Raw genomic sequence first — 25,342 nt, forward strand, 5'->3', positions numbered from 1 at the left:
TGTTTTAAGTCAGCTCTATGGCAAAAGCCACTGCACTGCAAACTGCATCACACAGAGTTACACTCCAGAGTGGAGAAGAAGAATTGTGAAAATGGCACAAAGCCACACATAAGCTCCCAAAGGTTTAGGTGCCAGAAATCAGTAAAGCTTAACTGAATTTGCTGCATCTACACTGGATGCACACTAAGGATCCCACACTATATTTCTCTAATGCCTCACTACAGTTCTCTCCTGTTCTGAGGTTTAACCCAGATCTCAATAAAATCTATAGAGGTGGTCTCAGGGATTTCACTGGATTCTGGAACAGCACTCTAGTGAGAAAGCAGAATTAAACCTGTTCATTTTCTATATACCAGTAATAATCTGACTGTCTGAGGAAGTGACTGCTATCTACTTCGAGACGTTATAGGATCCAATTGCTTTTCCTAACCTTATCGTGACCTCAGTTCCTCTGACAGGAAGAAAATTATGCCTGATTTCAGCAAGAACAGAAAAATACGTCCATACTGCGGACAGATGAAATCACACTTGCAGTTTTGTAAAATTAGCCAATTTAAGTAATTTATGCTTTTGGAAGTATCCAATAACAGTTCTCTAATAAAAGCACCTACAAATATTTCCAGTGACTTGAGTGGGTTTTGGATTAAGTTCTTCAGTGAATTAATGTTATAAGAGAGAACCCATTCCATTGTAACTTATTCCTGATCTGAAAACTAAAACTAATCTTGCCAGGAAAAGATTACAAGGTCAAATTCCCTTGCTAGGGTTTTCAACATTCAGAAGGCGATTTAGGTGTCTGCATGTTTTCAAAATTAATAAAAGACATTCAGCTAAAATACAACACTGCGTCAGAGTTTCAGCCATATCCTCTAAACAGTGCAACGTGCTAGCTAGGACCAAGCGAATGCCCCAGTTAAAGACTGGTGATCCACAACTTTACTGCACTGTTTGTTATTCTTACTTGCTAGTCTCATATTCTGCAGCACAAAAGATCAAAACATAATATTGCAAGCTTAAATTCTCCAAATCTACCTATATTTTCTAGAATGTTCCTGGACTCCAATGTTCAGCTTACACGTGCATTTCCTCCACTGAAGGTATAATATAAATTAGTTTACATCCTGGAAATACTTACTCGGCAATAATCCAAAGTAGCAACATATTCATAAGATCCCAGAGACAGTTCGGGCCTTTCATAGTGATCTACCCGTCGGCCAACGTGGTCCAGATGTTGAAAGAAGAACGGAGGGACTAAAAGCCAACACAAGAGCAGAAAAAAATGTTTATATTTTCGGGAGGAGGGGAACAAGCCAACAAGGTATTTCAACAGATACAATGTACTAATGTAGGCTCTTCTGTTACTAGATCAAGGGAAGAGTTTAAATAAACACTTAGCCAGGTTGCACTGTTTTGGGGTTTTTTTTTCCCCACATTGGTTTAAAAAAGTAAATGAAACAAAATCCCACAAAATTCTAGTAATGCCAGCTCCTTTTGTATTTGGAGGACAGGGCATATTCCCCTATACATGACCCTTTTCTCCCACCCATCCACTGTCAGGCTTGAGTAGGTAAAACTGAGCCAGGCCATTTCCACAGGCAGGAGTCTGCCACCCTCGGGATCCAGACTTCACAGTTGCTGTTAATTCAGATCTCCAGAGCTTTGCAGGGGGACAGGGGTAAAACCAGCACTTTTCCTAAAGCCTGTACCACTTTATCCAAAAACACCATTTCACTGGAAAATGCTCCAACAGGTTCACGACCCTGGCCCACTGTACAAGCAAAGAGCACTGGGCTCTTTGTATTGGGAACCTTCTGCAGCTACACATAAAAGCTGCAGAACTTCAAAGCATTAAGAAATCAAGTGGGTTTTCCTCCATTAATTGATACGCAGCTGGTCTCATGGTTGGAAGTCACACTGAGGAGGAATCACCTCTGGATTTTAGCTCCTCTTTCCTTAATCAATATCTATTTAGAATGCTTATTTTTCACATTTTTGCTTGTAAAAAAGAGGGGGGGCGCTGGGGAAGGGGGAGGAATATCTACCTAGTTTGTTGGCCATTTTTAGTCCTTGTTAAAGTTCTGTGGGGTTTTTGTGGTTTTGGTTTGGTTAAGTGCCTTCTGACTTGCACAGAAGACACTGTAGCAATACAAAGCATGATTTAAAATGACACTGCAACTTAAATGTCTTTCTTAGTATGTTCACTGTGCATTTAAATTTCTCTTTATGAGAGTTTAAATTGCTAACAAACCATGATATGAGTTATCTGCTATGCTTGCACAAACATTTGAGCGTTAAGCAGAAAAGAAGCTGGAATGAGCCTGTCAAGGTTCACATTTCAGACTTGAAAAGATGACTGTATTAGGGAAAGCACATACTGCTGTGATCCAGCTGAGGAAATCCAACATGATACAAATGTCTAGAAAGGCTAGTTCTGGCAAAGCTTTGGGATTTAGCCAAGAGCACAAGAACAGTTATGAGTCACATGCAGCACACTTGAACAAATATGGCATGGTATCTTCTGTGAAAACCAACACTTGTCACAGTAAGATTAATAGGTTATTTAACCGTTGCATCCACAGTCATGGACAGGACTAGGCTAACATGGTTCTAAATATTTGGTTCTTGCTGGACATTTAGGTTTCTTAAAGAAAATATTCTTCTCCACACAAAAGTTGCTTTTAGTTAGCAATACAAGCAGCTTTGTATCCTATACTGACATAATATTTTTAAATAAAGTTTTGATCATATCAGACTGGACTTTGTGAGTCAGCAGTATTTTTCATACATTTATTTTTAATTGTACTGAACAAATTCTAAGTATTTTTCTTGGGTAGTATTTTTTTTATTGTAAAATCAGCCTAGTTCTTGCATCTCACTAAACTTCTTTTTCATCAAGTCAGCAAGTCAAGAAAATAATTTTAGGTACAGTTTCTTTTTAGTTTTATGGAATTTGTATGCAGCACAGATCAGAGAAACACCACTTACCATCATTTATACAATTGCAAAATCCGCACTGGTATCTTCTTCCACCTTCAATAAACTGCATGAAGGGACACATATAAGCTTTGCACCTGTTGCATCGGATTGGTCCAGTCTCACCATGGTTTACCACATAAAGAGGTGCCTAGATGAAGTGGTACATGAAGTTATAAAAAGCAATGCAAACTTGAAACCAAATAAAATAAGCTAGAAAGCTACTGCTCAGACTTGACTCCTGGTAGAGATCACCTGATTAAAAGATCATTAATTGTTCAGATTTTACCCAAAATCTGCAGTACAGGTGGCTCAACCCATAGGTCCCCTGAAGGGCTACATTTAGAAGTCCACAGGCCGTATTCCAACATTTATCAGAAAGAGGGATTCACACCAATAGCCTACGAAGTTTTGAAAGCATTGGAAGTTTAGGCCTCCAGGCTGATTTTCTCCAGCACAGGGTTTTTACAGCTCACGAAGAGCAATCTGCTGGAGTCAGGTATTTCACCTGCTGTCAGTCTGAGCTTTTCCTAAAGAAATCTGTTGCTCTCACCTATTGCAAATGGTCTCTCAAACAGTTATTTACTAGAAAGCTGCTAATAATTTATCATAAATGCTGCCCCCGAACACTGCCGTGTTACATGCTGTACTAACGTTTAAATGTTGCCAGGGTGACCGGCTAAAGTAGAAGATTTGGAAGAAATACTAATATTTATTGAAGGAAAGTACATGGAGCAGACAAATACAGTATCTCAAGCACTTGTCAGTTTAATTACACTGACCATGCTTGCTTATAGCCTCTGCCAAAACCCACAGATAATGGAAAACATTTTCCAGATGCCTCTCGCAGTAATAACTGTGCAGCAACTGAAAGATTCCTGTGATTATATTTCATGTTAGAAAAGTCATACTTGAAACCACTATACAAGTGGAAGTTTGCTCAATTATTTGTAAAACTATATGGAGCATAAACATGGTCTGTATTTTTCTTTCTTTCTTACTCCCTTCAATCCCAATAAAAAATCTCTGACCATAAGAATAAGAAAGGAAATGCAGAGTTCGGACACATAAGAGATCTCTACAAGAGGAAAAATGCTGACGGCCTTTGAACGCTAAAACATTTCTACTAGTGTATTCACTTCTTTTTTTTTAATTATTCTGTTTCTTCTTATGGAATGGACATACTGCATCTATTATAAACTTTATCTTTTATTGTAGCATTAATAGTCTTTGAATACCTAGAAAATCACTACTTACATGTATTTTATTGCTTGTTTATATTTTACAGAGTCTATTTTACCTATTTATTTCTCTAAAGGGTTTAAGGCTTTTTACCAAGGATTTTATACACATGAGATTTTCACTACATGGGTTTCCAGTGCTCCCTCCTGCTCCACTGGGATATTAATACACTTTGTGCTCTTTCTTCTACAAAAATTGGGTTTACCACAAACTATACAATAATGTCATCTGGCAAACTATCGGGGTCATTTTTCAGATATGAAAGCCTCGGCTATAAAACCTGCTCATCAGCCACAATCACTTAATAAGTTTTAAAACTTCTAGGTTTTGTTCAGTACTTGGCAATTTTCTGATTATCATTGTGCTGTATTAGTTTAATAAGGCCTGGATCTGGTTTGCAGTTTATACTATTATAGTATCTGACCAAGTAAGGGGGGGGAGGGAAAAGACTGAAACAATATGCATGTATGCGTATTGATGTAGTAATTTTAAACCTTATTTTGATACATTTAAAGTTATCCAAGAGCAAAGAAAAAATACCCCCAAATGATCAAATACTTTACCAAAATTAAGACCTTTACATATAAAGCATGAACAAGCAAAACAAAACAAAAATAAATGCCATGAAGTTCAGAGCTTAAGTGTCTATGTTCTTACATATACTTAATGAACAAGCTTTTTAAAGACAGCAGAAACAAAAATAATTTCTTCTCTTGTATTTTCATATTTTGAGTGGAAATTTTAGTTTCCACCCCCGCCCCTTTAAGCTTCTTTAAAAAAATCACCTATTACAAAGTCCTTTTGAAAGAGTGGAGTTAGAGCCCCAGTAGCCTAAGGGTTATGTTTGCAAAGATCTACACGCGTGTTTAACTTTCTGCATTAAATGGTTGTCTTGAAGTTACTGCGACTACGTGCAGTGCATGAGGCTAAAACGTGCCCAGGTCTGCAGAAAATAGCATCCACGGGCAATGCTCTGTAAACGTACACTAGGCTGGATTCTGGTTTGTCTTACCCAGAGAAATACAGGATGAAATACCTATAAAATCATACTGCAGAACCTAGCTATTTTTTCTTCCTAATAAGATTGCAGAAACTTAAATAAAAAATGAAGGAGAAAAAGAAAATCAGTGAAGAAAAACCAAGCAAAAAATATGCCTGCAATAGAACTAGGGGTTTTGTCTAACAAAGAACAAATCCTGAAAAAAAGCACTATGTGTAGCTTTATTGATTTATTCATTTGGATTTAAAAAAAAAAAAAATAAATGGAATTTACATTTTAGTATTTTCTTAAAATAATTTAAAACATTACTTCAATAATGAACATATCTAATAATAAAGATATTGATATGATAATTTCAGAAGAAGCACTCAGACCAAAAGCATCAAAACCCCACTTCTTGATGGGAGCAACATAGAAACTTTCCCTCAGAAAAGCTGAAAACTTCCCGGGCATTGCACCATGAGACGAGACATCCTACCCATCAAGAGAAATGAATTGCTGATTGGGTGTATAAACTGCTATCGCATTTCCAAATGTCAAAATAACTTCTGCCAGGGTGAAGTAACTTAAAAAAAACCAACAAAACAAACATAGATCTTCTGGGAATTTACAAAGACAAATAATACTGTACATGCATTAAAAAGCATAACACAGAGTAATAAGTTTAATCTACTGAATATTGAAAAGAAAAATGGTCATAAAAATACACAGTACGAAATAGGAAAGTATTGTTTGATGTGCTCCACTCTCTGTAGATGTCACTGTGTACCAGAAGATAAAGCAGAGATCTGTTTATGGTTCCATGGAAGTCAGTGGCAAACTCTCACAGAAGCAGGGGAATAAAACAAAATAAACAATAGTTGGTTTTTTGCCTTTCCAAAGATTTCCTTTCTCTCCTCCCTTAATTCCCTACCAATAATAAGTGAATCAAGTTAGATACCTACCATAACTATTTAGACTTTTGCTATTGTGGAGTTGTTATGGCCTCACACCTCTCCTCCCCCTCATTTCTTCAACAAATCTTTGCTCAACTGCCTATCTAATCAAGAACAGAGACAGGCCTCACAAAAAGGAACACTTAAGTATTAGTTGTTAGTGTAGGAGTGCTATCAAAATATAAATATTTATTAAAGCCCAGGACTAAACTAATACTTGGTAGCCTAAATCAGAAGAGGACACATAAAAGATAGGCCTTTTATATAAGCCAGAGGAGTAAAGAGGCAGAAAGAATCAGTTGTGCTGGGAGGCAGAACATGACAGTTTTAGGTTAAAGCAAAGGAAGATGTGCAGAAGAGATAGGAAATGCTCTAACAGACCTGCAGAAACTTTCCCTTGTCTGGAACCTCAGGGCCCCACTGGAGCATGAGTCGTGAAAGCCGATCTGATAAACCATAACTTATCCCACTATTAGACCAAATATAGCTGGGATAGCAAGCTTTATTTTGGAAATATTTCAGCAAGAACATCTCTCAGGAGTCAGAACAACATCACAAAGCAATAGATAGACATTGGTGGCACAGGTCCAAGATGAAATACATCCATAAAAATTTCCAAAGGGACTGTAACCTGCACTTTAAAGGCTGAGAAAGCTGAATTACTATCGCTTGCTTTAAAAATGAAGTTCTGACCCACTCATGAGGGTTTCCTGTGATGCCTGCAAAGTATCACCATAGCCATATTGCAGGATCTGAGCCACAGCTGGAAATTATAAGCGTAGGAGTAAGAACTGTGATGAAACTCAAGATCATCATGGCATATCTCGCTAAGACATCTTAAAGAGAAAAACCATGAGAGAGTCTCTGGAGAACAAAAGAGGCATCCGCAAACACTGAAGAAAGCTAGCCATCTATCACACAACAAAATAGAACATGTATAGCATCTGTTTTCATTGCCAAGCTTGCATATAGACTGGGCTGCACAAAAATATTTTGTAGCTGTGCTGCAAGGAAAATCTTCACATGCAACACACACCACATCTTGTCTTTGCCTTTTCCTACCTGCGGATTCCTATCCACTCCTTGACACATGCTCTGTCAATACAGTGACAAGTCTGCATGAGGACTTGTGGTTTTGGCCTTAGTTTGCCTCTGCCATCAGCTGGGTGCATTTAACACACCAGCAGTGAGACAACAGGAACACTGTCCTATCGAAAAGAGACCCATGCAACCTAACAGTTTGCCTACGTCCAAGAAGAGCACAAAAACTCTTTCCACGAGTGTAGTTTTCTATTAGACCAGTATCTCTATCACATGCTTATTCATCTCCAAAAGAAGTGGAATTTACCACCAGTTTTTCTATACACTTTTGAAGAACATTACCACCGGCAAACATAGAGTGTCACTCTACACCATCTAACATCGCATGCTACTCATGACAAGTTGCCTTTTCAACCACAAATTATCTCAGGGGCAAACGATTCTGAAAGCATGGCCCAGATGAGGGTTATTTGTTTAAAAGGGAAAAGCATCTTCCAGGTTTAGAGAGCTGCACAGATACACAACTACTGATGGCTTCCAATATGACAGTTCCCGAAAATGATACTTCATGATCAGCAGTACTACAGCAGAAAAAATATTTTCTATTTCTGATGTAGAGTGAACATTAAACACTGTATTTGCATGGCTGATTAACAAAAAAGACACAAAACTGCCAGCTATTCAATTCAAACAGTTCAGTAAACATATAAACTGTGCAGTTTGCCCGCACAACAAATTCATAAAGGCACTGTTTCTAGAGTTACTTTTTACACTGACATTGATGCACATCTAATTATTAAAATGTTCATATCAGAATTTTAAAATACACTATACAATGCAACTTTCTGATGAACAGAGGAGAGGGATTTTGGCCAATTATGGTAAATCAAAAATAATCTTGAAATGTAACACTGATGTTCTCATGGGGAAAAAAACAACCAACCAACCAAAAAAACCAACAACAAAAAACTAGGTCATGAACCAAACTGTCTCTGTTTCCTAGGACTGTTGAAGGGGTTTGTTTGTTTTTATTATACCATCATAGATTGCTTTTGAGAAAGATTAACCAGTCTAAAAATAATCCCTTGGTTTTGAGTTGCTTTACTGATTCACATTAAAATGTCAAGAAAGCATTTCCCTTTGTGATGTTCCTACTGTCTTTTATCAGAAGCCATTCCCTCTGAAGACAGAAATGATTTTGCCTGTTCTTGGTTCGTACAACACTATCAGTGTCCTCAGCTGACAACTCAAGCCAATTTGGACTATCTCCTCTGCAAGGCTCACAGGAGGTTAAAGTATTTTCCATAACAGTGCTTTTTCATCTATTTCCTTGCTTGTTTGCATAACTGCAGCACAGCTAAAGCATCAACCATGTGATTATCTCTTGGCTTTAACCTCAGTTTTACAGTTCATGTAAAAATGCAAAAAGTATGCTCAAACTTTCTTGCTCAGAAACCCTGCAGACCAAGGCTGAACATTCACCTGCATACACAGCAGTGCAAAAAATACTGTGGCACAGTAGGTGAGTTTAAGTCGACACTGCACACGGGATATGATCCAGTGTGTACGACAAACAGAGAGCTAGATCTTGATTTCAGCGCATCATACCTCAGGCTATCCTTGAAATTTTTACTCAGTATTCACCTTTTAAGGGGAGTATTGCAACTAACTGAATAGAATCGGCAGCTTGAAGAGTGTAAATACAGGCTATTCTAATCAGCAGAATAAGAGATTTTTAAAAGATGAGGATGGGGGGAAATTCATGTAATAATGATAAAATTTTGATGTAAAGAAACACCAACATCAGTTAGCTTCTTATTAGAACTTCCTTATCATACGGGTGACAGAAGGAAAAACAAACAAGCACAAAAAAGTTTACTATCCATGCTTAAGAGAGGCACCAGAAGTTTTCCCAGTGATAATGCTGGGCCAGGAATCCCACACATTAACAAGTCAGCCCTCTCCAGCACTTCTCAGCTGTGAAGTGCTGACTGTTATTTGGATGTACGGACATGCTGTATCTCAAGTGAAGGTCAGCAGCCAGGATTAACTGATGACATAAGCAGGAGCGTGAAACTGGATAATCAAGAAACTGTGCTGAACAACAGACTTTTAAAATGTTTGCACTTCGAAACAATCATGTCTCAACCTGCCTCAGTCCAGTCTGTACTCATCCTAGCAAGAGTGGGAGCTGGTGCAGAGGCACATACACAAGAAGAGGGCAAAGAAAGGTGTAACAGACAGACCAAACTACTCTAGGACAGTGTCAGTCCTCCTCTCCATCCCACACCCCCATCCCTGGTTCCTGTTAGCACTCCTGAGGATGATATACACATGTTACATCATGAGAGAACTTGGATTCATGCCTGTGCTAATCCTCAGCTCTGCTTCCCACATATCAGTACCATAGATGGTACACCACTGCAGTTCTTCCCTGAGATTAGTAGGTATGATTGTCACACTATCAGCAAAACCACTAAAAAATAAGATAGGCAAGTTTTAGGAAGCTTCTCTACAGAAACAGTAAATAATAATTACAAGGAGGTAGTCTAGGTTGATTGATCACAAGTCTTCCACAATAAAATTAGAAGTTTCATTTTCAGTGATTTATTCTCTGGCTTGAAATTCATTCAGCACTGAACAAAAGATATTTAGAAATATATTTTACAGAAGTAAATACAACTCTTAAAGGCATCATTTTTGCAGACTACTGCAGGAAAGCTCTAGGTGATCTTCAAAATAGCAGACAGAATTTGGGCTCCACATACTATTAGTACTGTCTTCTCCTTGACAGGCCCAGTCTCTTACATGTGCTGTATGGTCACATTATTGTTAATTTACTCTAAAACAAAATTTTTCATTTCTGCTAAATAGATGACAAATCTAACACCACGGTTTAAAATACATGCACAGCCTGTAACATACAAAGATAACAGGTAAATGGACCTATCAGTTCTGTCAAAACCATTTAATACAAACACAGCTGTGACCATGCACTCAAATATCCTTAAGATAGCCAATCAAGCAACACTACAAATAGTACTAATAGAACACGAAGCTCTAGGTTTAGGGAACAAATATTTAAGTTTGTAAATAAATCCAAATGTAACATAGTTGCTTTAGAGATCATACTTCTCCTAGACTAAATTCTGCAGCAGAAGGACTTTAATAATGTTTTTCATTCCTTTGTAGCACAAACAAAACCAAAACCTAACTTTGGATTTCAGGACCATTCTGGCCTCCTGGGCTATCATCAACTTTAGAGAGCAAACACATGGGCTTTTTTTTCTTTTTATATATACATAAACACAGGTAGATAGACAGATGTGTGTGTGTATATATGTATTTATATATACGTATATAAAAATATTTTTCAGCACTTAAGAGAAAAGCAACTACTGACTTAAAATCATGCATGAAAGTCTGAAGAACGGAGAGCTTATTTTTTTCTACAGAACTTGGATTTGTTCTTCATTTCACAGAATCACAAATGTCAGGGATTGGAAGGGACCTCGAAAGATCATCCAGTCCAATCCCCCTGCCGGAGCAGGAACACCCAGATGAGGTGACACAGAAATGTGTCCAGGGGGGTTCTGAATGTTTGCAGAGTAGGAGACTCCACAACCTCCCCGGGCAGCCTGTTCCAGTGTCTGTCACCCTTACTGAGAAGAAGTTCCTTCCAAATTTAAGTGGAACCTCTTGTGTTACAGTTTAATCCCATTACCCCTTGTCCTATCATTGGTTGTCACCGAGAAGAGCCTCATGACACTCACCCTTTATATATCTGTAAACATTAATGAGGTCACCCCTCAGTCTCCTCTTCTCCAAGCTAAAGAGCCTCAGCTCCCTCAGCCTTTCCTCATAGGGAGATGCTCCACCCCCTTCATCATCTCTGTTGCCCTGTGCTGGACTCTCTCCAGCCATTCCTACCCAGATGCAAGACTCTACACTTGCCCTTGTTATATTTCATTTAATTTTTCCTCACCCAACTCTCCAGCCTGTCCAGGTCTGTGAATGCCAGCACAGCCTTCTGGTATGTCAGCCACTCCTCCCAGCTTGGTGTCATCAGCAAACTTGCTGATAGTACACTCTAGTCCCTTGTCCAAATCATTGATGAATATATTGAATAATATAGGCCCCAGTACTGACCCCTGAGGCACCCCACTAGATACTGGCCTCCAACTAGACTCTGCCCCATTGACCATGACTCTCTGGCTTCTTCCCTTCAGCCAGTTCACAGTCCACCTCACTACCCGATCATCGAGACCACACTCCCTCAGTTTAGCTGCAAGGATGCCATGGGAGACTGTGTCAAGTGCCTTACTCAAGTCAAGGTAGACCACATCCGCTGCCTTGCCATCATCCATCCATCTTGTTATGTCCTCATAAAAGTCAATGAGGTTGCTCAAGTACGACTTCCCCTTGGTGAAGCCATGCTGACTGCCCCTAATGACCCTCTTATCCCTGATATGCCTTGAGATGGCACAAAGGATAAGTGGTTCCTTCAGTTTCCCAGGGATGGAGGTGAGGCTGACAGGTCTACAGTTACCCAGGTCCTCCCTCTTGCCCTTTTTGAAGACTGGAGTGACATTTGCTTTCCTCCAGTCCTCAGGTACCTCTCCCGTTTCCCAAGATTTGGCAAAGATGATGGAGAGTGGTCCAGCAATGACCTCAGCCAGCTCCCTCAGCACCCACAGGTGCATCCCATCCGGACCCATGGATTTATGGATGTCCAGACTGCCTAACCCAGTCCTCATCAACCGAGGCAAACTCCTCCATTGTCCTGCCTTCCTTTGGGGCCTCAGTGGTATGGGGCTCCTCAGGACAGCCTCCGGCAGAGTAGACAGAGACAAAGAAGGCATTCAGTAACTCTGCCTTCTCTGTATCTTCTGTCACCAGGGCACGTTAGACATCATTACTGTGACTTTTTAAATCAACTGACTACTCATGTTTGCATTGCTGAGAACTTTCTACAATAGGAATTCTCTTGCTCCTATTTCTGTGCAGTCAAACATATTAAAGAAAGAAACTTTCATTAGAAAAAAAAGCATATACAGGTTTAAGAGTGTATTAACTGGAGGTGGATAAGGTTGTTCTGCTTACTTGAAGGCCTTCTTAAAAATGTTTATAAGTAAACATGCTTATAAGGCTAAGTAATTTATTTACATTGAAATCAGAAAGAACTGGGAGTACTTTAAGTGTCATGCAGCATTCGCAGGCCAACTATGGCTAGCCAATTGCCACAGGAGTACTTAGAAAGTATAAGGAGAATTTTTGTCACGTGAACAAAAGGCAGTACTGAATATCTTCATCTCTGAAGCAAGGATATTTGGGATGAGTTTAATATCCTTTTTAAAAGTTAAGTCTTTTCTACAATGTTAGTTTTGAAGGTCAGTTGCAAAACTAGCTCTTTAAAAATACTGCATCAGGTAGGAATGTTCATACTCTTAGTCTCTCTCCCACAGACACTTCTGCTACTACGATAGCTAGGATGCTACAAGCAGACTCCAGAACCTCCAAACATTAATAATGTTTGTATGCAACTACCTCCTTCTCTTTTATCAATGTTGAGCTGTGACTGAATGTCACAAGCAGGGGGCTGTGCAGAACTGAGTTATGAGCTACGCAGTCCTGGGAAAGGCACAGACCTGTTCTATTGCTCCTTTAGTCTGGGGCTGAGGGGTAATCTATGCCACTATTTAGCAAGCATGGATTACCTAATTCCGTTAAACGTCATATAAGAAAGCAGCCCCCTCCACCTACTCCCCGTCCTACAACGAGTTTCCCTCCCCAGAGAATTAATGAAGGGACATTCTGTGAAAGAACACTCAGTCTCTCCTATTTTTCTACAGGGTGGCATTAAGAGCCTGCTGTGATTAGGCCCATATGTAACCCGGTACAGCATTTTTTTGATACCAAATAACAAATCACCCAACCACAAACACAGACCCTCAACATCAGTTTCCTATTAAACTTTAAAACACATTTTTCGATGTAATTACACACTTTACATGGTTGCATTCAAAATACAATACTGCACTAATATACACAGATAACTAAAATACATATAAACTGAAAATGCAATAACAACTTCAGTTTAAAAAGCAAAATACAAACTCTTCCTCTGGATCTTACTAAATACCAGCATGTTCTGACTCTGTGAAGTTTCCAAGGTAACTAAGTAACATCCTTGATGGCTTAAAGTTAGAGCTTGCAGAGTCTTAAAATGTTTAATTTACTGCTGTTGCTACAATCCACTTTGGCCAGTGTGTAAGAGAAGAGAAACACCATTTCAGGACAGCAACACGCAGTCCGTAGAGGAAAATACACATGTAGAATGGCAGATGTGATTCAAGCAGCTATTTAGAGTTAGAGGTATCTAGCGAGTAATTTTCACTTGAGTGTAATTTTTGTTGGCAAAGCAAATTATCAATATTGTTGGCCAGCTGATTAAGTAGATATGAATGTTACTTTTTGTTTTGCTTCTATATTTACTGTTGCTAGTCAGGTTTTTCTTTTGTCATCATCATTCTGAAGAACAGACACAGTCTCCAACTTACCAAAAACTAATTACAACATCTTTAGAAAGGCATTTTTTCAGTCTAAATATCGAATTTGTAAGAAATTAATCAGGAATTCTGATTATAATATAAGTAATGTTTATATAAATGTCAAACTTCCAAGTTATCACACCTATCATTTTTGGAATCACCTCCTTACCATAAAAATGGTGAATGGAATAATATACTACAGAAGTATTTTAAAAGAGTCCACTTAAAGAGTATTTTAAAATGTACACTAAAAAAAAGGCACAAAAAACTAAATCGGGCAATTTACTTGAATCAGGGAAAGCTCTGATGCCAAAGCCTTTGCTAAATTTGGCTCTGAAAGTCCATTCTAGTTACAGGCTGTAGTTACAACCCAACAGGCTAACAAAAACGTTCTCCTACATGAAGCCTTGGGAAGCAATCCAATTCCAAACACTTTACTACCAAATGCAGACTAGCACAGGGCATACTCCATAAAGAACGTCTCATCTAATAGAGGATTTATGCACCTCTAAATTAGGCATTGCAAACCTAGCTTACAGGCACTGATCTCCGGAGTGATACAAAAATTTTGGGGTGAGGCACCCGGACATGCTTGAGAGTTCTGGGCTTGCTATACCATGCATAGGAAAGTCAGGCACCCCAGAGGAGCTCTGCAAAAACCCCAGACACCAACCTGCTGCTAGCTAGTAGGAAAAACATTTAAAAAGCATTGACAGAGCAACAAATATTGTCCAACACCCATCCTGCTCCATAGCCCAGGCAGACTCAGAACTGAGACTGCAGTCTCACAGTTCTCTCCCACATGAAGGCATCAACAAGGATGCTTTGGAACTTGTTCTATTTTAATATCTGGAAAACTGAAGAAATAGCAGTGCTTAGGCTCACATTTAACAGTATGGTATACAGCAGTCAGTTCAGGATACAAGTTTATGCTACCTGGACAATCTCTACATGGATTGATTGTTCCAAATAGCTCAACAATGGCTTGGTTGTAAAAATACCAAGGCAGTCCTAAGAACAAGTAGGAACGTCTGGTAGCATGGCCCTATCTCCAAGCTGACTGGCCTAGTTGTAATCTACAGTGCAGTACTGGTACATATGCTTGCTTTCTGGTCCACTGACTTCCATCTCTGGAAGTTTAAAGAGAGGCAACGAACTCTTCTGTATAAACTGGTAAATGGCTTGGTGGTCAGCCCCCCTTTCCTGGAGGGAGAACAAGGGTGTCAACACTGTCAGACTAAGTGTCCTAACTGTTAAGTTATATCACATGTGCAGGGCTTTTACTCTCACTATGTTTTAAGAAAACATGACAACTAACATAGACTACTATGGCAGTGCACCCCAAAGACATTGACAAAATCATTCTCTGCTGGATCTTGGACAATCCAGAGAACAGAACTGCTGAGCACACAAAGCAGTCTGTCCCCCTTATGATTCAGAGATAGCAAATATTATATCCTCACTGGTCAACACTTACTGGCTGTGCTATGGAGCTACCTACACTGGAGCAAAGTCCAGTTTTATCATCAGACACGAAACAATGTTGAATAACCTAGATATAAAGTGCCATACGAAGTCTACACAAAGGGAAAAGGTCACTGAACATTCAGTAAGTGCTGACATTTCATTTCCAGTAGTTGCGACTATGAAGAGGAATCACATCAAGTCCCAAGTACATATGGGGATTACAATGTCACAAGCCAACACTGAGAATGCTGAGACAATTTCAGAACACAGAGCAGGGCAACGCTGTTGACAATCTCTCTTTCAAAACTTCTCCTTCAGAAAGGAACAATAATAATAATCTTTAGATAGTTCAAAAGTAGCCTAACAGTAGTATGGACAATTTTACTGTCTAACCACATAATTCCTGTCTAAAAAGACTCACAGTGTGAAATTGTTGAACTGTACACAAAATTAATTGCTTACATAGGCCTAATTCCCCACAAGGAAAAAGGCAGCAATACAAAGAGAAACTTTAAGAAGAACTTCTGGGTGATCCCAGAGCTACAGAGTAGCAAGTCTTACTTCCACAGAGAGCAAATTGGTAGATACTACAGGGGAGAATATTAAAAGACACATGGAAAAATAGGATATACAGAGGAAGATCTGATGCAGCTCTTAAAGAGAGATGTCACGACATATAGATCTAATGAGTTCTGCCAAGAGTCAGCCACCATGCAGGTAAGCATGACCTAGCTGATATAACGTATTCTTTCTGAAAAAAGTCTTTCTGTAGAATCCCTCAACAAAAACTATTAAATTAGCTAGGCTCTCTGCAATATGGGGGAAGGGCCTCCTGTGAAAAAGTAACAAGACAGAAATCAAAGGGTAAAATAAAAGTGGATAGATGTTATCAACAAGCACCTCAAGGAACTATTCTGCAGTCTGTGGTATCTAACAAAACCCTAATAGAAAGGAGCAATCAGTAGAATGTTCAGTATGAATCATTTCATATTGCCTGGAAACTAAGCATTCCTCACTTTCCTCAAAGCAGAGTTCTGCATGAGCACAAAACCACTAATAAATGCACGTGCCTACATAAAAATACACTTTAAACCAAATCTACAGCCCGCTCACCCTTCTTACTATCTGCAGAATGAGGACAGCAGAACCTGAGTCCCCATTGAGCCCAGGGTACACTACAAGAGTGCAGGGCTTTCCTTGATTCTCAAGATTTAACATTTAAATGATGTATTTAAAACCCGAAGGAGCAGACTTGGGGTCTAAAAGAAAATTTGCACTTTAGTACTTGAAACAAAAAAATATTTATAATATTGTATCATGTGCTTGTTATTCACCTTACTCAATTTTAGCTGCTGCTAACCTTACAGCTCTACCTAGGATATTGAACTATCATCCCTTTAAAAACCATGGCTTTCCAAACCACTCGGCTGCACTGGTGATATTTGAAGTTCGCTATTCTGAAAAGGTTAAATGTCTTGTAACTCAAGAACATCACTGTTTCTGAGAAGTAATTCCATTCCAATTTTATCTTTTAACTACTCAATTAACTGTGGAGAAAATGAAAAGTGAAATATTAAAATCCTACCAATTAATATTTCTACCAAAAAAAAAGTCAACTAAATGGGAAAGAATATGGTAGAGAATGATGACACAAATCTACTAAGGAACAATGGATAAAGTAATTTAGATATTAAAAGCTATAGATAATTATTTGCAGTTGTTTATATTTGCTTTTAAAATATGAAATACTCTTTTAACTACCTTTTGTTAGCAATTAGTATTAAATGTTAAATCAAGATCACATGGTTTATTCAGGCTCTGGAAACATTCATACATCTCCAAAACAAATTCATGTAGGGCTTGGTCTATGATGATAAGTGTGAGAGCTAGTTTATTTTTATAGACCGTTGCTAAAGCACTGGTGGACTAAAAATAAGTTCTGTCAAACAATGATACTGTATTCTCAATCTATAACAAACAAATACTTTCCATAGATCATCCAAATCAGGAGAATGAAAATGAACTGTTAATTTTGAGAAATAATAAATAAGGACTTGGTAAAGATAAGATTCCGAAATGCCTAGAGCTGTTAAGACACAGGGTAGGGGAGGAGTGGAAGGCATGAATGCTTTAACAACCTTTCTTTCAAATGATATACAGCATTCATGTAACATTCACCAGTTTAGAATTTTCTAGATTAGGTCTAACAGGTTTTTTGTAGCCATCTACGAGAGACTGTGTGCCCTCCATGAATTCTGACTCTTTAACTTTCAACTTGAGGGCTTTTATGAATAAACCCATTTCACTTGCTCGGCTGTTCTGAAGCTCAGTGCTTAATGTGCCAAGCGCTGCTGACTTAACTGTTCTTGCAACATCAAACACAACCCTACAGCCACCTTTATTGAACAGTTTATTTATGTCTTAAATTAGCTCTCACTTGTGATTTAACATTACTGAAGTAAAGCCTCCTTTATGCACTAATCTTCAGTGTGGCCAGGTTTACTATTTGAATTTCAATAATGACTTCTCTAGAACGTTTTCATCATGCAATTTTACCAGGTTACATGTGAACACCTGAAATCCTGCATCTCAGTTGCATTAGATCTTTCTTACTCTTTCAACTATAAATTGTTGCCAAGGTGAACTTTCCTCTCTTGATGTGAAGACTGATATTACAGCTTACTGCTATGCGTATATTTTTATGCCTTGATTTGTATTCACTTATGTTGGCCTTGTGTCCTCACAAATTAGAATTTCTACCAGACTTCGAGATGCTGTGTAACTTCTCAGACACAGTACTACTCCATCAGGTCTAAACTGCATTGACAGTTTCTAGCAGGGTACAAGGCAACAGCATCTTCATCTTTTCATTCCACTGCATTTCTGTAATTTTGAATTTGTTCCTTCCCAGTGTAGGGCAAAACCCTGATTGTTTTGGGCTCACCCCACCCAAAACACTTATTCAGAAGACATGCATGACATCTTTTCATTTAACGTGGTATCTAGCACCACGATTTTTCTTGTTGTTCTTATTTTCTACCACAGGGATAATTTGCATTGCATTCTTTACTGGAAACACAGATACCTGTTGTACACATATCCAAAAGATGCTCCTGATCAAGTTGGTGTATTTCTCAGCTCCTGACAGGTGTTTCATGGACCTCAGTTAAAAAAAAAAAAAAAAAAAAAAAAAAGTGTGTATATCTATATATATATATGTATATATACTCACTTTCTGTGCTAATATTCCCACTTCACTTCTAGAGATGGGACGCCAGCTCCTGTGTGTAAACATTCTAGTGACTAATGAACTTATATCTGCCTTTCATATGTGCTGAAATTCTGAATTCTCTTTTTCTAGGTTGGACCTCCAAACTGGAAGAGTATTTCTGAGAAAAATACTTTTCAGTCAATGAACCTAAACTTTTTATTTGAAAGCTCCCAGGACCTTTTATCTCCATCATCCTGTGTTCGTAGTCAAAGGAAACAAACCCTCAAAGCTCAATTGCCAGTTGACTACTTTTTCTATGAATGCAATTGACAGGTTGTTTTGGTTTGGGTTTGTTTTGTTTTTAATTCACAATAGACATCAATTCCAAAACTTCAGGGAGTGTTCCAGGCTCTGTCAGCTGGGGCACTATTGTTTCTTTGAAGTAAAATCTGAATGAGACATAAGTGAAAAATACCTAATTGGCAGAACAAAATGCTGTTAACCTGCAGAAGCTACAGTAAACTCCAAACAGACTTTCTCACAGGAACTCCTTGTCAATGAGTGACAGGAACAAAACAGGTCTGTCAGCAAAGCCTATCATCTCCATTACACATATGCCTCTGCCAACTCCAGGACCCCAATTACCTTTTCCTACACCGTCCTATCCAATTGCTTTAGATGAAGGATATCTCAGGCACTCCTTTCTGCCTGCACACCCAAGAACAGTGCAACACTTCACTCTGTTGGTCGAAGTGTAAACTTAGCAAGACACACTAATTAGAGTGCACAACCCTCCAACTGGTACCAACAGGTAACATCATTTACAAGTCATTCACCAAAATGATGAATATGTTAAGAAAGAAAATAAGGTCTGTACAATTGCGCTCTCCCTCTCAAACACATATCTAATTCTATCATTGTCAGTAGAATTTGCTATTTCATTGCTCTTTTATCAAATTTTTGCTGCAGTTTAGATTGTACAGTGCCAAACAAAGCATGGATAGGATAAAGTATCTGCAGTTCTCTTGATATCATCTAGATCACCTGGACAGAACATAATGCTTCATCAATGCAAAAAACAATCCTCTCAATGAATCAAAATCTATGTTCAGGATTGGCTTCCAGAGAGGAAGAACAAGCCATCTGAAGACTGCACTGAACCCTCATATTATTTGGAAATGAGAGCAATGTAAGGTTTTTGCTTTGTTTCTAATTGTCTTAGTACAGTAATAGCATAGACAAAAAAAAATATGGACATTAATTCTATGGCAACAGACCACTGAAAATGGAAATATGTTTTATATACTATTTTAAATTAATTCTTGACTATGAGTGATGATCAAAGCAAAATACTAACTAATTAAGAATTATATTTATGGAACACTCGTAAGTTCATTAGTTACTTGTATGACCCTGATAGCCCAAAGCTGTTTGAATACAGCTTTCCTAACACAGAAAGGCATGGTCTTTGCAAAACTCATCATAATGGATTATGTATACTGTGTAGAGTTGCTAAATTCCCTACAGTTCAGGTGAGATAGGTCAGTTTCTCAGTTGTTCCTAAACACATTACCAGTTGCACAAACCATTTGTGGCAATTTCACATCCATGGTCCACTAAACCCTTGTAGCCATCACTCTTCTTCCTCCTCCATTGAAAAGAAACAGAACTGAAATTCTCTGGGTGCTAACACTGAATATTTTAGAAACTGTGCCGTATCTGCAGCTGAAGCTGCAGCAAAGATGAATGAAGGCAAATCATTCATTAAAAGGCTAGAAAAACATTATTTTAAACAGTTACTATGTACAACATGCTGTTTATCAAGAGATAAAGAGATAAGACAGATTCCCACTTTGCACTGAGCCCTGTAACATGTGTTGAGCATCATCTGCAGGTATTATTAAAAGGCACTTAAAAGGCATTCATACGATAGGCTAGATATTCTGAAAAGAACATTCTGTTCCTTGTAGTCACTAGTTCCAGGTAGAATACACCACACTAGGAAATTCAGAAACACAAATCAGCCCCTAAATGTATTTTACCTCTATTAAAAGTCCAGTTCGTTCAAATTAAGTGACTTTTTAGAATTAAAGTCATTATAAATCCAATATGAAGACCATTTTTATTAAAAGATGTTAAGAGCAAGATCTTACTTTGGCAGTAACAGTGAAAACAAAGGGCACAGACAAGCCTTGGAAAAACGGCCTCAGCTAAGATTGCCCAGCATGTCCTACTATAACACCATCTCCTCAGTTCTTATAACTTTACCAAGCTATAATTGTTCAGACTAAAATTTTCCACACTGGACTTGCGCCAATTTTGAGACATCTTGCAGAGTTTTTTTAGGCTCTTCCAAGTAAAAGGCTGGGGAAAAATACACTGCTCTTTACAGATTAATGAATTCCACTGACCTTTCCAACAGCCTGAGAGCACTAGCACTTCAGAACTGGTGGGTCACCGAGTACATCTTTTTGCCAACGCTGGGAAAACCCTCCTGAACTTGGCCAAGTGCAAGTGTTTGTACATACTGCTAATTTATGTATGCAGAAGATACTTAGGTCACCCTATCTAAACACTACGCAGGAGACAGGGAAACCATGCATGGGGGATATAAATGACTAGGCACAGACTGAAAAACGCACAAATGAAGAGCCAGCATTAAAGCAGGATCGGTAAGTGCCATCTGGCCAAAGAAGCTGGGATAAAAGGTAGTAAAGGCTGGCTGATAAAGTGAAGGGGTGGAGCAGTAACAGCAGGAGTTTCATCTAGGAGAATATGCAGGGGGGGCAACAAGCCAAGTTTGCACATTCCCCAAAATAACTGGAATGAAACCCAAAATTGCTGTCTAGCAGACAAATGGTGAGACTCAGTATCTGCAGAACTGTAAGTAATACATCCTGTTTCCCTGGGGACCACAAAATAGATAACTACACACTACCCGGCTAAAATAATACTCTTAATTCAAACTACAGAGGTCTGTTGGATTGGAAGTTATCCAGCTTGATGAAGAACAACATCTGTTTTTTTCCAATATATTTTTTAAAAAACCCTAAGAATTTACAAGTAATAAAAAAAAAAGTTAAAGAAAAATCAAAGACTGCAAAACTAAGCCCTGAAAGTCTTTGCAATTTTAATTAGGCTTTTCTGTGCATGCATTTTATGAGTTTTTGAAGACACAATCACATACCACGATTTCCATGAAATCCCTGGTTTTTTTTCTAGCAAAGAGTGCTCTGAAAGTTAGTACAGCACATTAGAAGGAAATGCATACTGTAGACCTTTGTTGCAGAATTTAGATGATGTGCAATGGAGGAGGCCGGAGTTGAAGAACAAGAAAGATGATCCTAGGGATGATGCAGTTAAATGCTGCACTTGAAAACTGTTGGTTTTTTTTCCCTGCTACTGATACCATTCTTTGGGGATGCCAGGAAATATGGACAACTAACCTAAGACCATAAGATACTGCCAGTCTGCAGAAATACTTTGCAGATGAACTAGGGATACGTTTGGAATATGAAGGGCTATTAGAGACAGTAATGTGAGAAAAGCAATTGATTAGGTTAGTGCCTTTGAATGAGTGCCAAACAGGGGTGATTACATTTGTCTTCTATGACAGCTCATCCAAGTAGAAAATACCATCATCCTCTCAGTCTGCTGTGAAATTAAATTATTTTGTAAAGAACTAAATGGAAAAATACCATTCTTTGAATGTAACTGTACATGTCTTAAAATTAACTTGATGTAGTTTGTGGTCATCCTCTTTCAACGTCTTTGACTATACCTAAGTAGTTCCAGCAGAGCAAGCAACTGACAAAGCTGGCGTAAACTACAGGCAGCTGAGGGAACAACAGGAACCCAGTTGTTCAGATTACACAGTCATCTCTCTTGTACCTTTTCCAAACACAGATTTTTAGCCCTTAAAGCTGCACCATGACCCAAGTGCATCTCATAGTCTTCTGCCACCTCTCTACTCTCTTACTCCTTCACAGTCAGAGGTAAAACACCTTTGCCGCCAACCCAATCAGAGAAGAACAAGTCAGTAATATTTAGGAGACAAAACCACATATTCAGTTAGCCCTTACCTCATTTGTTGGAACAATAGCAAAAGGCTGGATGACAGCTGCCAGTGGAATGCGAGACTGTTTGGCCATATCTGAAGATGATGGGAAGCAGTAGGTAGTACATCGGATATAACGAGGGCTGGCATGGCCTGAAACACCCAACATAATATGCAGAATGAAAGGCTGTTAAAAGGAACGTGCCTGTCCCAAATACAAACCAGAAAAATCAACAGAACAACATAAAGCTACAAGCCTTTATGCTAAGTTAAATACATGCTTTTTTTCCCCTTCCGTGCAAATTTCTGCCCATCTGTCCTCTTTATATATCAGCCCATTCCCTGTCCCTATGGGTAAATATTTTCTTACAGTTTGAGTTTAAAGCAGAGATTTAAACATGTCGAGAAAAAACCCACAATTATTTGCAACACAAATCTCAATAGAGATTAGTTTGAAACATATCATAGATCTTAAAAGGAAATAACATGAATGAAATTCCCAGTGGAAATTGTGTATAATGAAATGCTGCAGACTGACACGTGCTGTCAAGACTGCTCTAACAAGTGAGCTCTGATTCAGAAAATAGAATACCTGTGTTAACATCACCATGCTCATTTATCTTGCAAAATAGTGTGCTGAAATTACTACACCACTTCTTGTAACACACTTAGCTCAGTTCCCTCAATGAGAAACTGTCATGCACTGCAGACCAGAGCACTGAAACACAACACGAGTTCAGAAACTGGCTTCTTTATACTCCTTTTTTAACCATCAAGCTGCAGCTCTGTTCATTTTCTTGAAAGGAATTTCTTTGTTCATCAGAACTGCAAGACCCCATTCTCAGACAATGCCAAAAAATCTTGATGTGTTTGTACACTTTTTACAGTTTATCCAAACACAGATAAATATGTGCTGGACTGAATGATACTATTGGTTTAAGCTGTATTAAAATATCAAGTCTGCTGTCAAGAGCAGCACACAGAATATGGTAATTCCAAGCTCTGGGAAGAAGCAAAGGCAGATATACTGGCCAAAGGAAAAAATAAAGTCAACTAGACAGCTTGTGTTCTCCCTCTGCTAGTCTCACTGTGTCTTCTAGTGTCCAGCTTTTAAAATCTCAAAAGAATCCAAAAATTATTTAACTTGAAATCTAAAGCCTTGAAAAACTTTAAGTTAAAAAGAAAAGTTGTCTCAACTATTAATGTTATTTTAAAGGTCAGGAATGGTAGAAGAGGTGAGGGCATAGTGGTTTCAAAGCATTCACTGGAATTAACCCAAGGTATAAGAATTCAATTCCCACTTTTTCCCCCTGACCTCCCCCCCCCCCCCTTTTTTTTTTCTTTCAAGGCAGTTCCCTATTTCATGTCCAATTTAACACAAGCAGCATCATTTTCAGATGAGAAATTTGAGAATTTAGTCTTTCTTTTTTTATATAATTATATTTGATTTCACCTAGAAAGACTCCCAAAGCAGTAACAAGGACAGTTACCTTGGTCTTGGATCACGCAGTCTGTGGTGACAAGAGGAGGAACCTGTCCTCTTATGTTTGTAGTATAGATCTGTCCGCCCCTAGAAGCTTTATCATTTTCAATTACTTGAATCTGATGAATTAGAAGCAAGAACAGTAAGCCATGTGTTCAGTTACAATCATAAACAGCTCTGCTAACATCTATACCAAGTAGCACCATTGACATTGCCTTATACACAGGTGCTATAAATCAATCACAATACAGGCTTCAGGGACACTTAACTAGAAAACTATATACGCAGCTGAGCGGTATAACTCATTTACAACTGCAGCTGCCTGCTGGAAATCAGGGTTAACACTACACATAGGGGTGGATAAGACCTATATACAGCGAACAAATGAGTTGTTTACAGTAAGTATATTAACTGCTAGAAGGACGGAGCTTCTCAGGAGAGGCTACCCAGCAAATCGAAGAGAGTAGTGGTGTGAAAAAGTCCTTGCTACTGAATCTGGCCTTACATTCTCCCAGATCAAACTGAAGTGCAAGGCTGCATGACCTTACTCAGATGCCATATCTACCAGGTTATCTTTTGTATGACCACAGTCGTGCCAGCTGCTGTTCTTCATAAATGAATGCACAGGTGATCAGACCGCAAAGGTGGGAGGGGTTAGCCCTTATTCCTCCTGACTAGGCTCCATGCACAGGGTGGTTAAGAAATAAACAATAATCTACATAGTATATCACCTTCCTAGCTGAGCTATACTTCAGCACTGCCATTTAGAAAGCAGAAATTTAAACTCCTGAGAAAAGCCTTTCTGGCCATGAGGTAGTATTTTCAATACTGGAGCTCAACGTTTTCATTCGCTAGGTCAGACTACCATGTTGTGAGCTTCCTCCTAAAAAGCAAGTAAAAGAGAGCAATCATAGAAAACTTTTATTAATGTGAGACAGTTCTAATCTCCCCAGGGAAGTGGTGGATTCCTCAACATTGGAGATTTACTCTAGTTGAAGCCTTGTTTATAGCAATTTACAATGTAATGTCATGAAATGCCCAGGAAGCTGGCTTTACTATGTAACACATTCCTTTCCCGTATACTACTTCCCTTGTCACTTCTGCACAGTCCCTCGTTCCTGTTTAAGACTGATACTTTTCGGGATATAACTGAAGCTACACAAAGCTGTATTTTGTTCCACACCATAAACCGGATGACCAGTTTGATACCATTATTCCTTCTTTTCCCTCCAAGAAGCTATCTTTTTAGTAATCTGGTTCAGAGTGTAGCTGAACAGCTATGAGAGGCAAGAAGAATGAGACGGAATTTCTGAAACTGGCTTTGCCACTGCTGCTGGTATCCCATGGAATTATATCTTTACACTGCACATGAATTTCTAATA

At 38.6% G+C, this 25,342-nt stretch overlaps 1 protein-coding gene across 1 annotated transcript in view; it reads right to left on the reverse strand.

Moving 5' to 3' along the window:
• Positions 1–25,342, reverse strand: part of SEC24D (SEC24 homolog D, COPII coat complex component) — a gene marked incomplete at both ends in the record, with an annotated part of 51,877 nt that overhangs the window by 16,739 nt on the left and 9,796 nt on the right. Inside the window, 4 exons of the mRNA XM_080343177.1 lie at positions 1,136–1,251; positions 2,986–3,124; positions 22,503–22,630; positions 23,968–24,079. Coding sequence (XP_080199303.1) covers positions 1,136–1,251; positions 2,986–3,124; positions 22,503–22,630; positions 23,968–24,079 — 495 coding nt within the window. The remainder of the gene's footprint in view (positions 1–1,135; positions 1,252–2,985; positions 3,125–22,502; positions 22,631–23,967; positions 24,080–25,342) is intronic.

The sequence above is a fragment of the Nesoenas mayeri genome (assembly GCF_963082525.1).
Source record: "Nesoenas mayeri genome assembly, chromosome: 4".
Taxonomy (NCBI): domain Eukaryota; kingdom Metazoa; phylum Chordata; class Aves; order Columbiformes; family Columbidae; genus Nesoenas; species Nesoenas mayeri.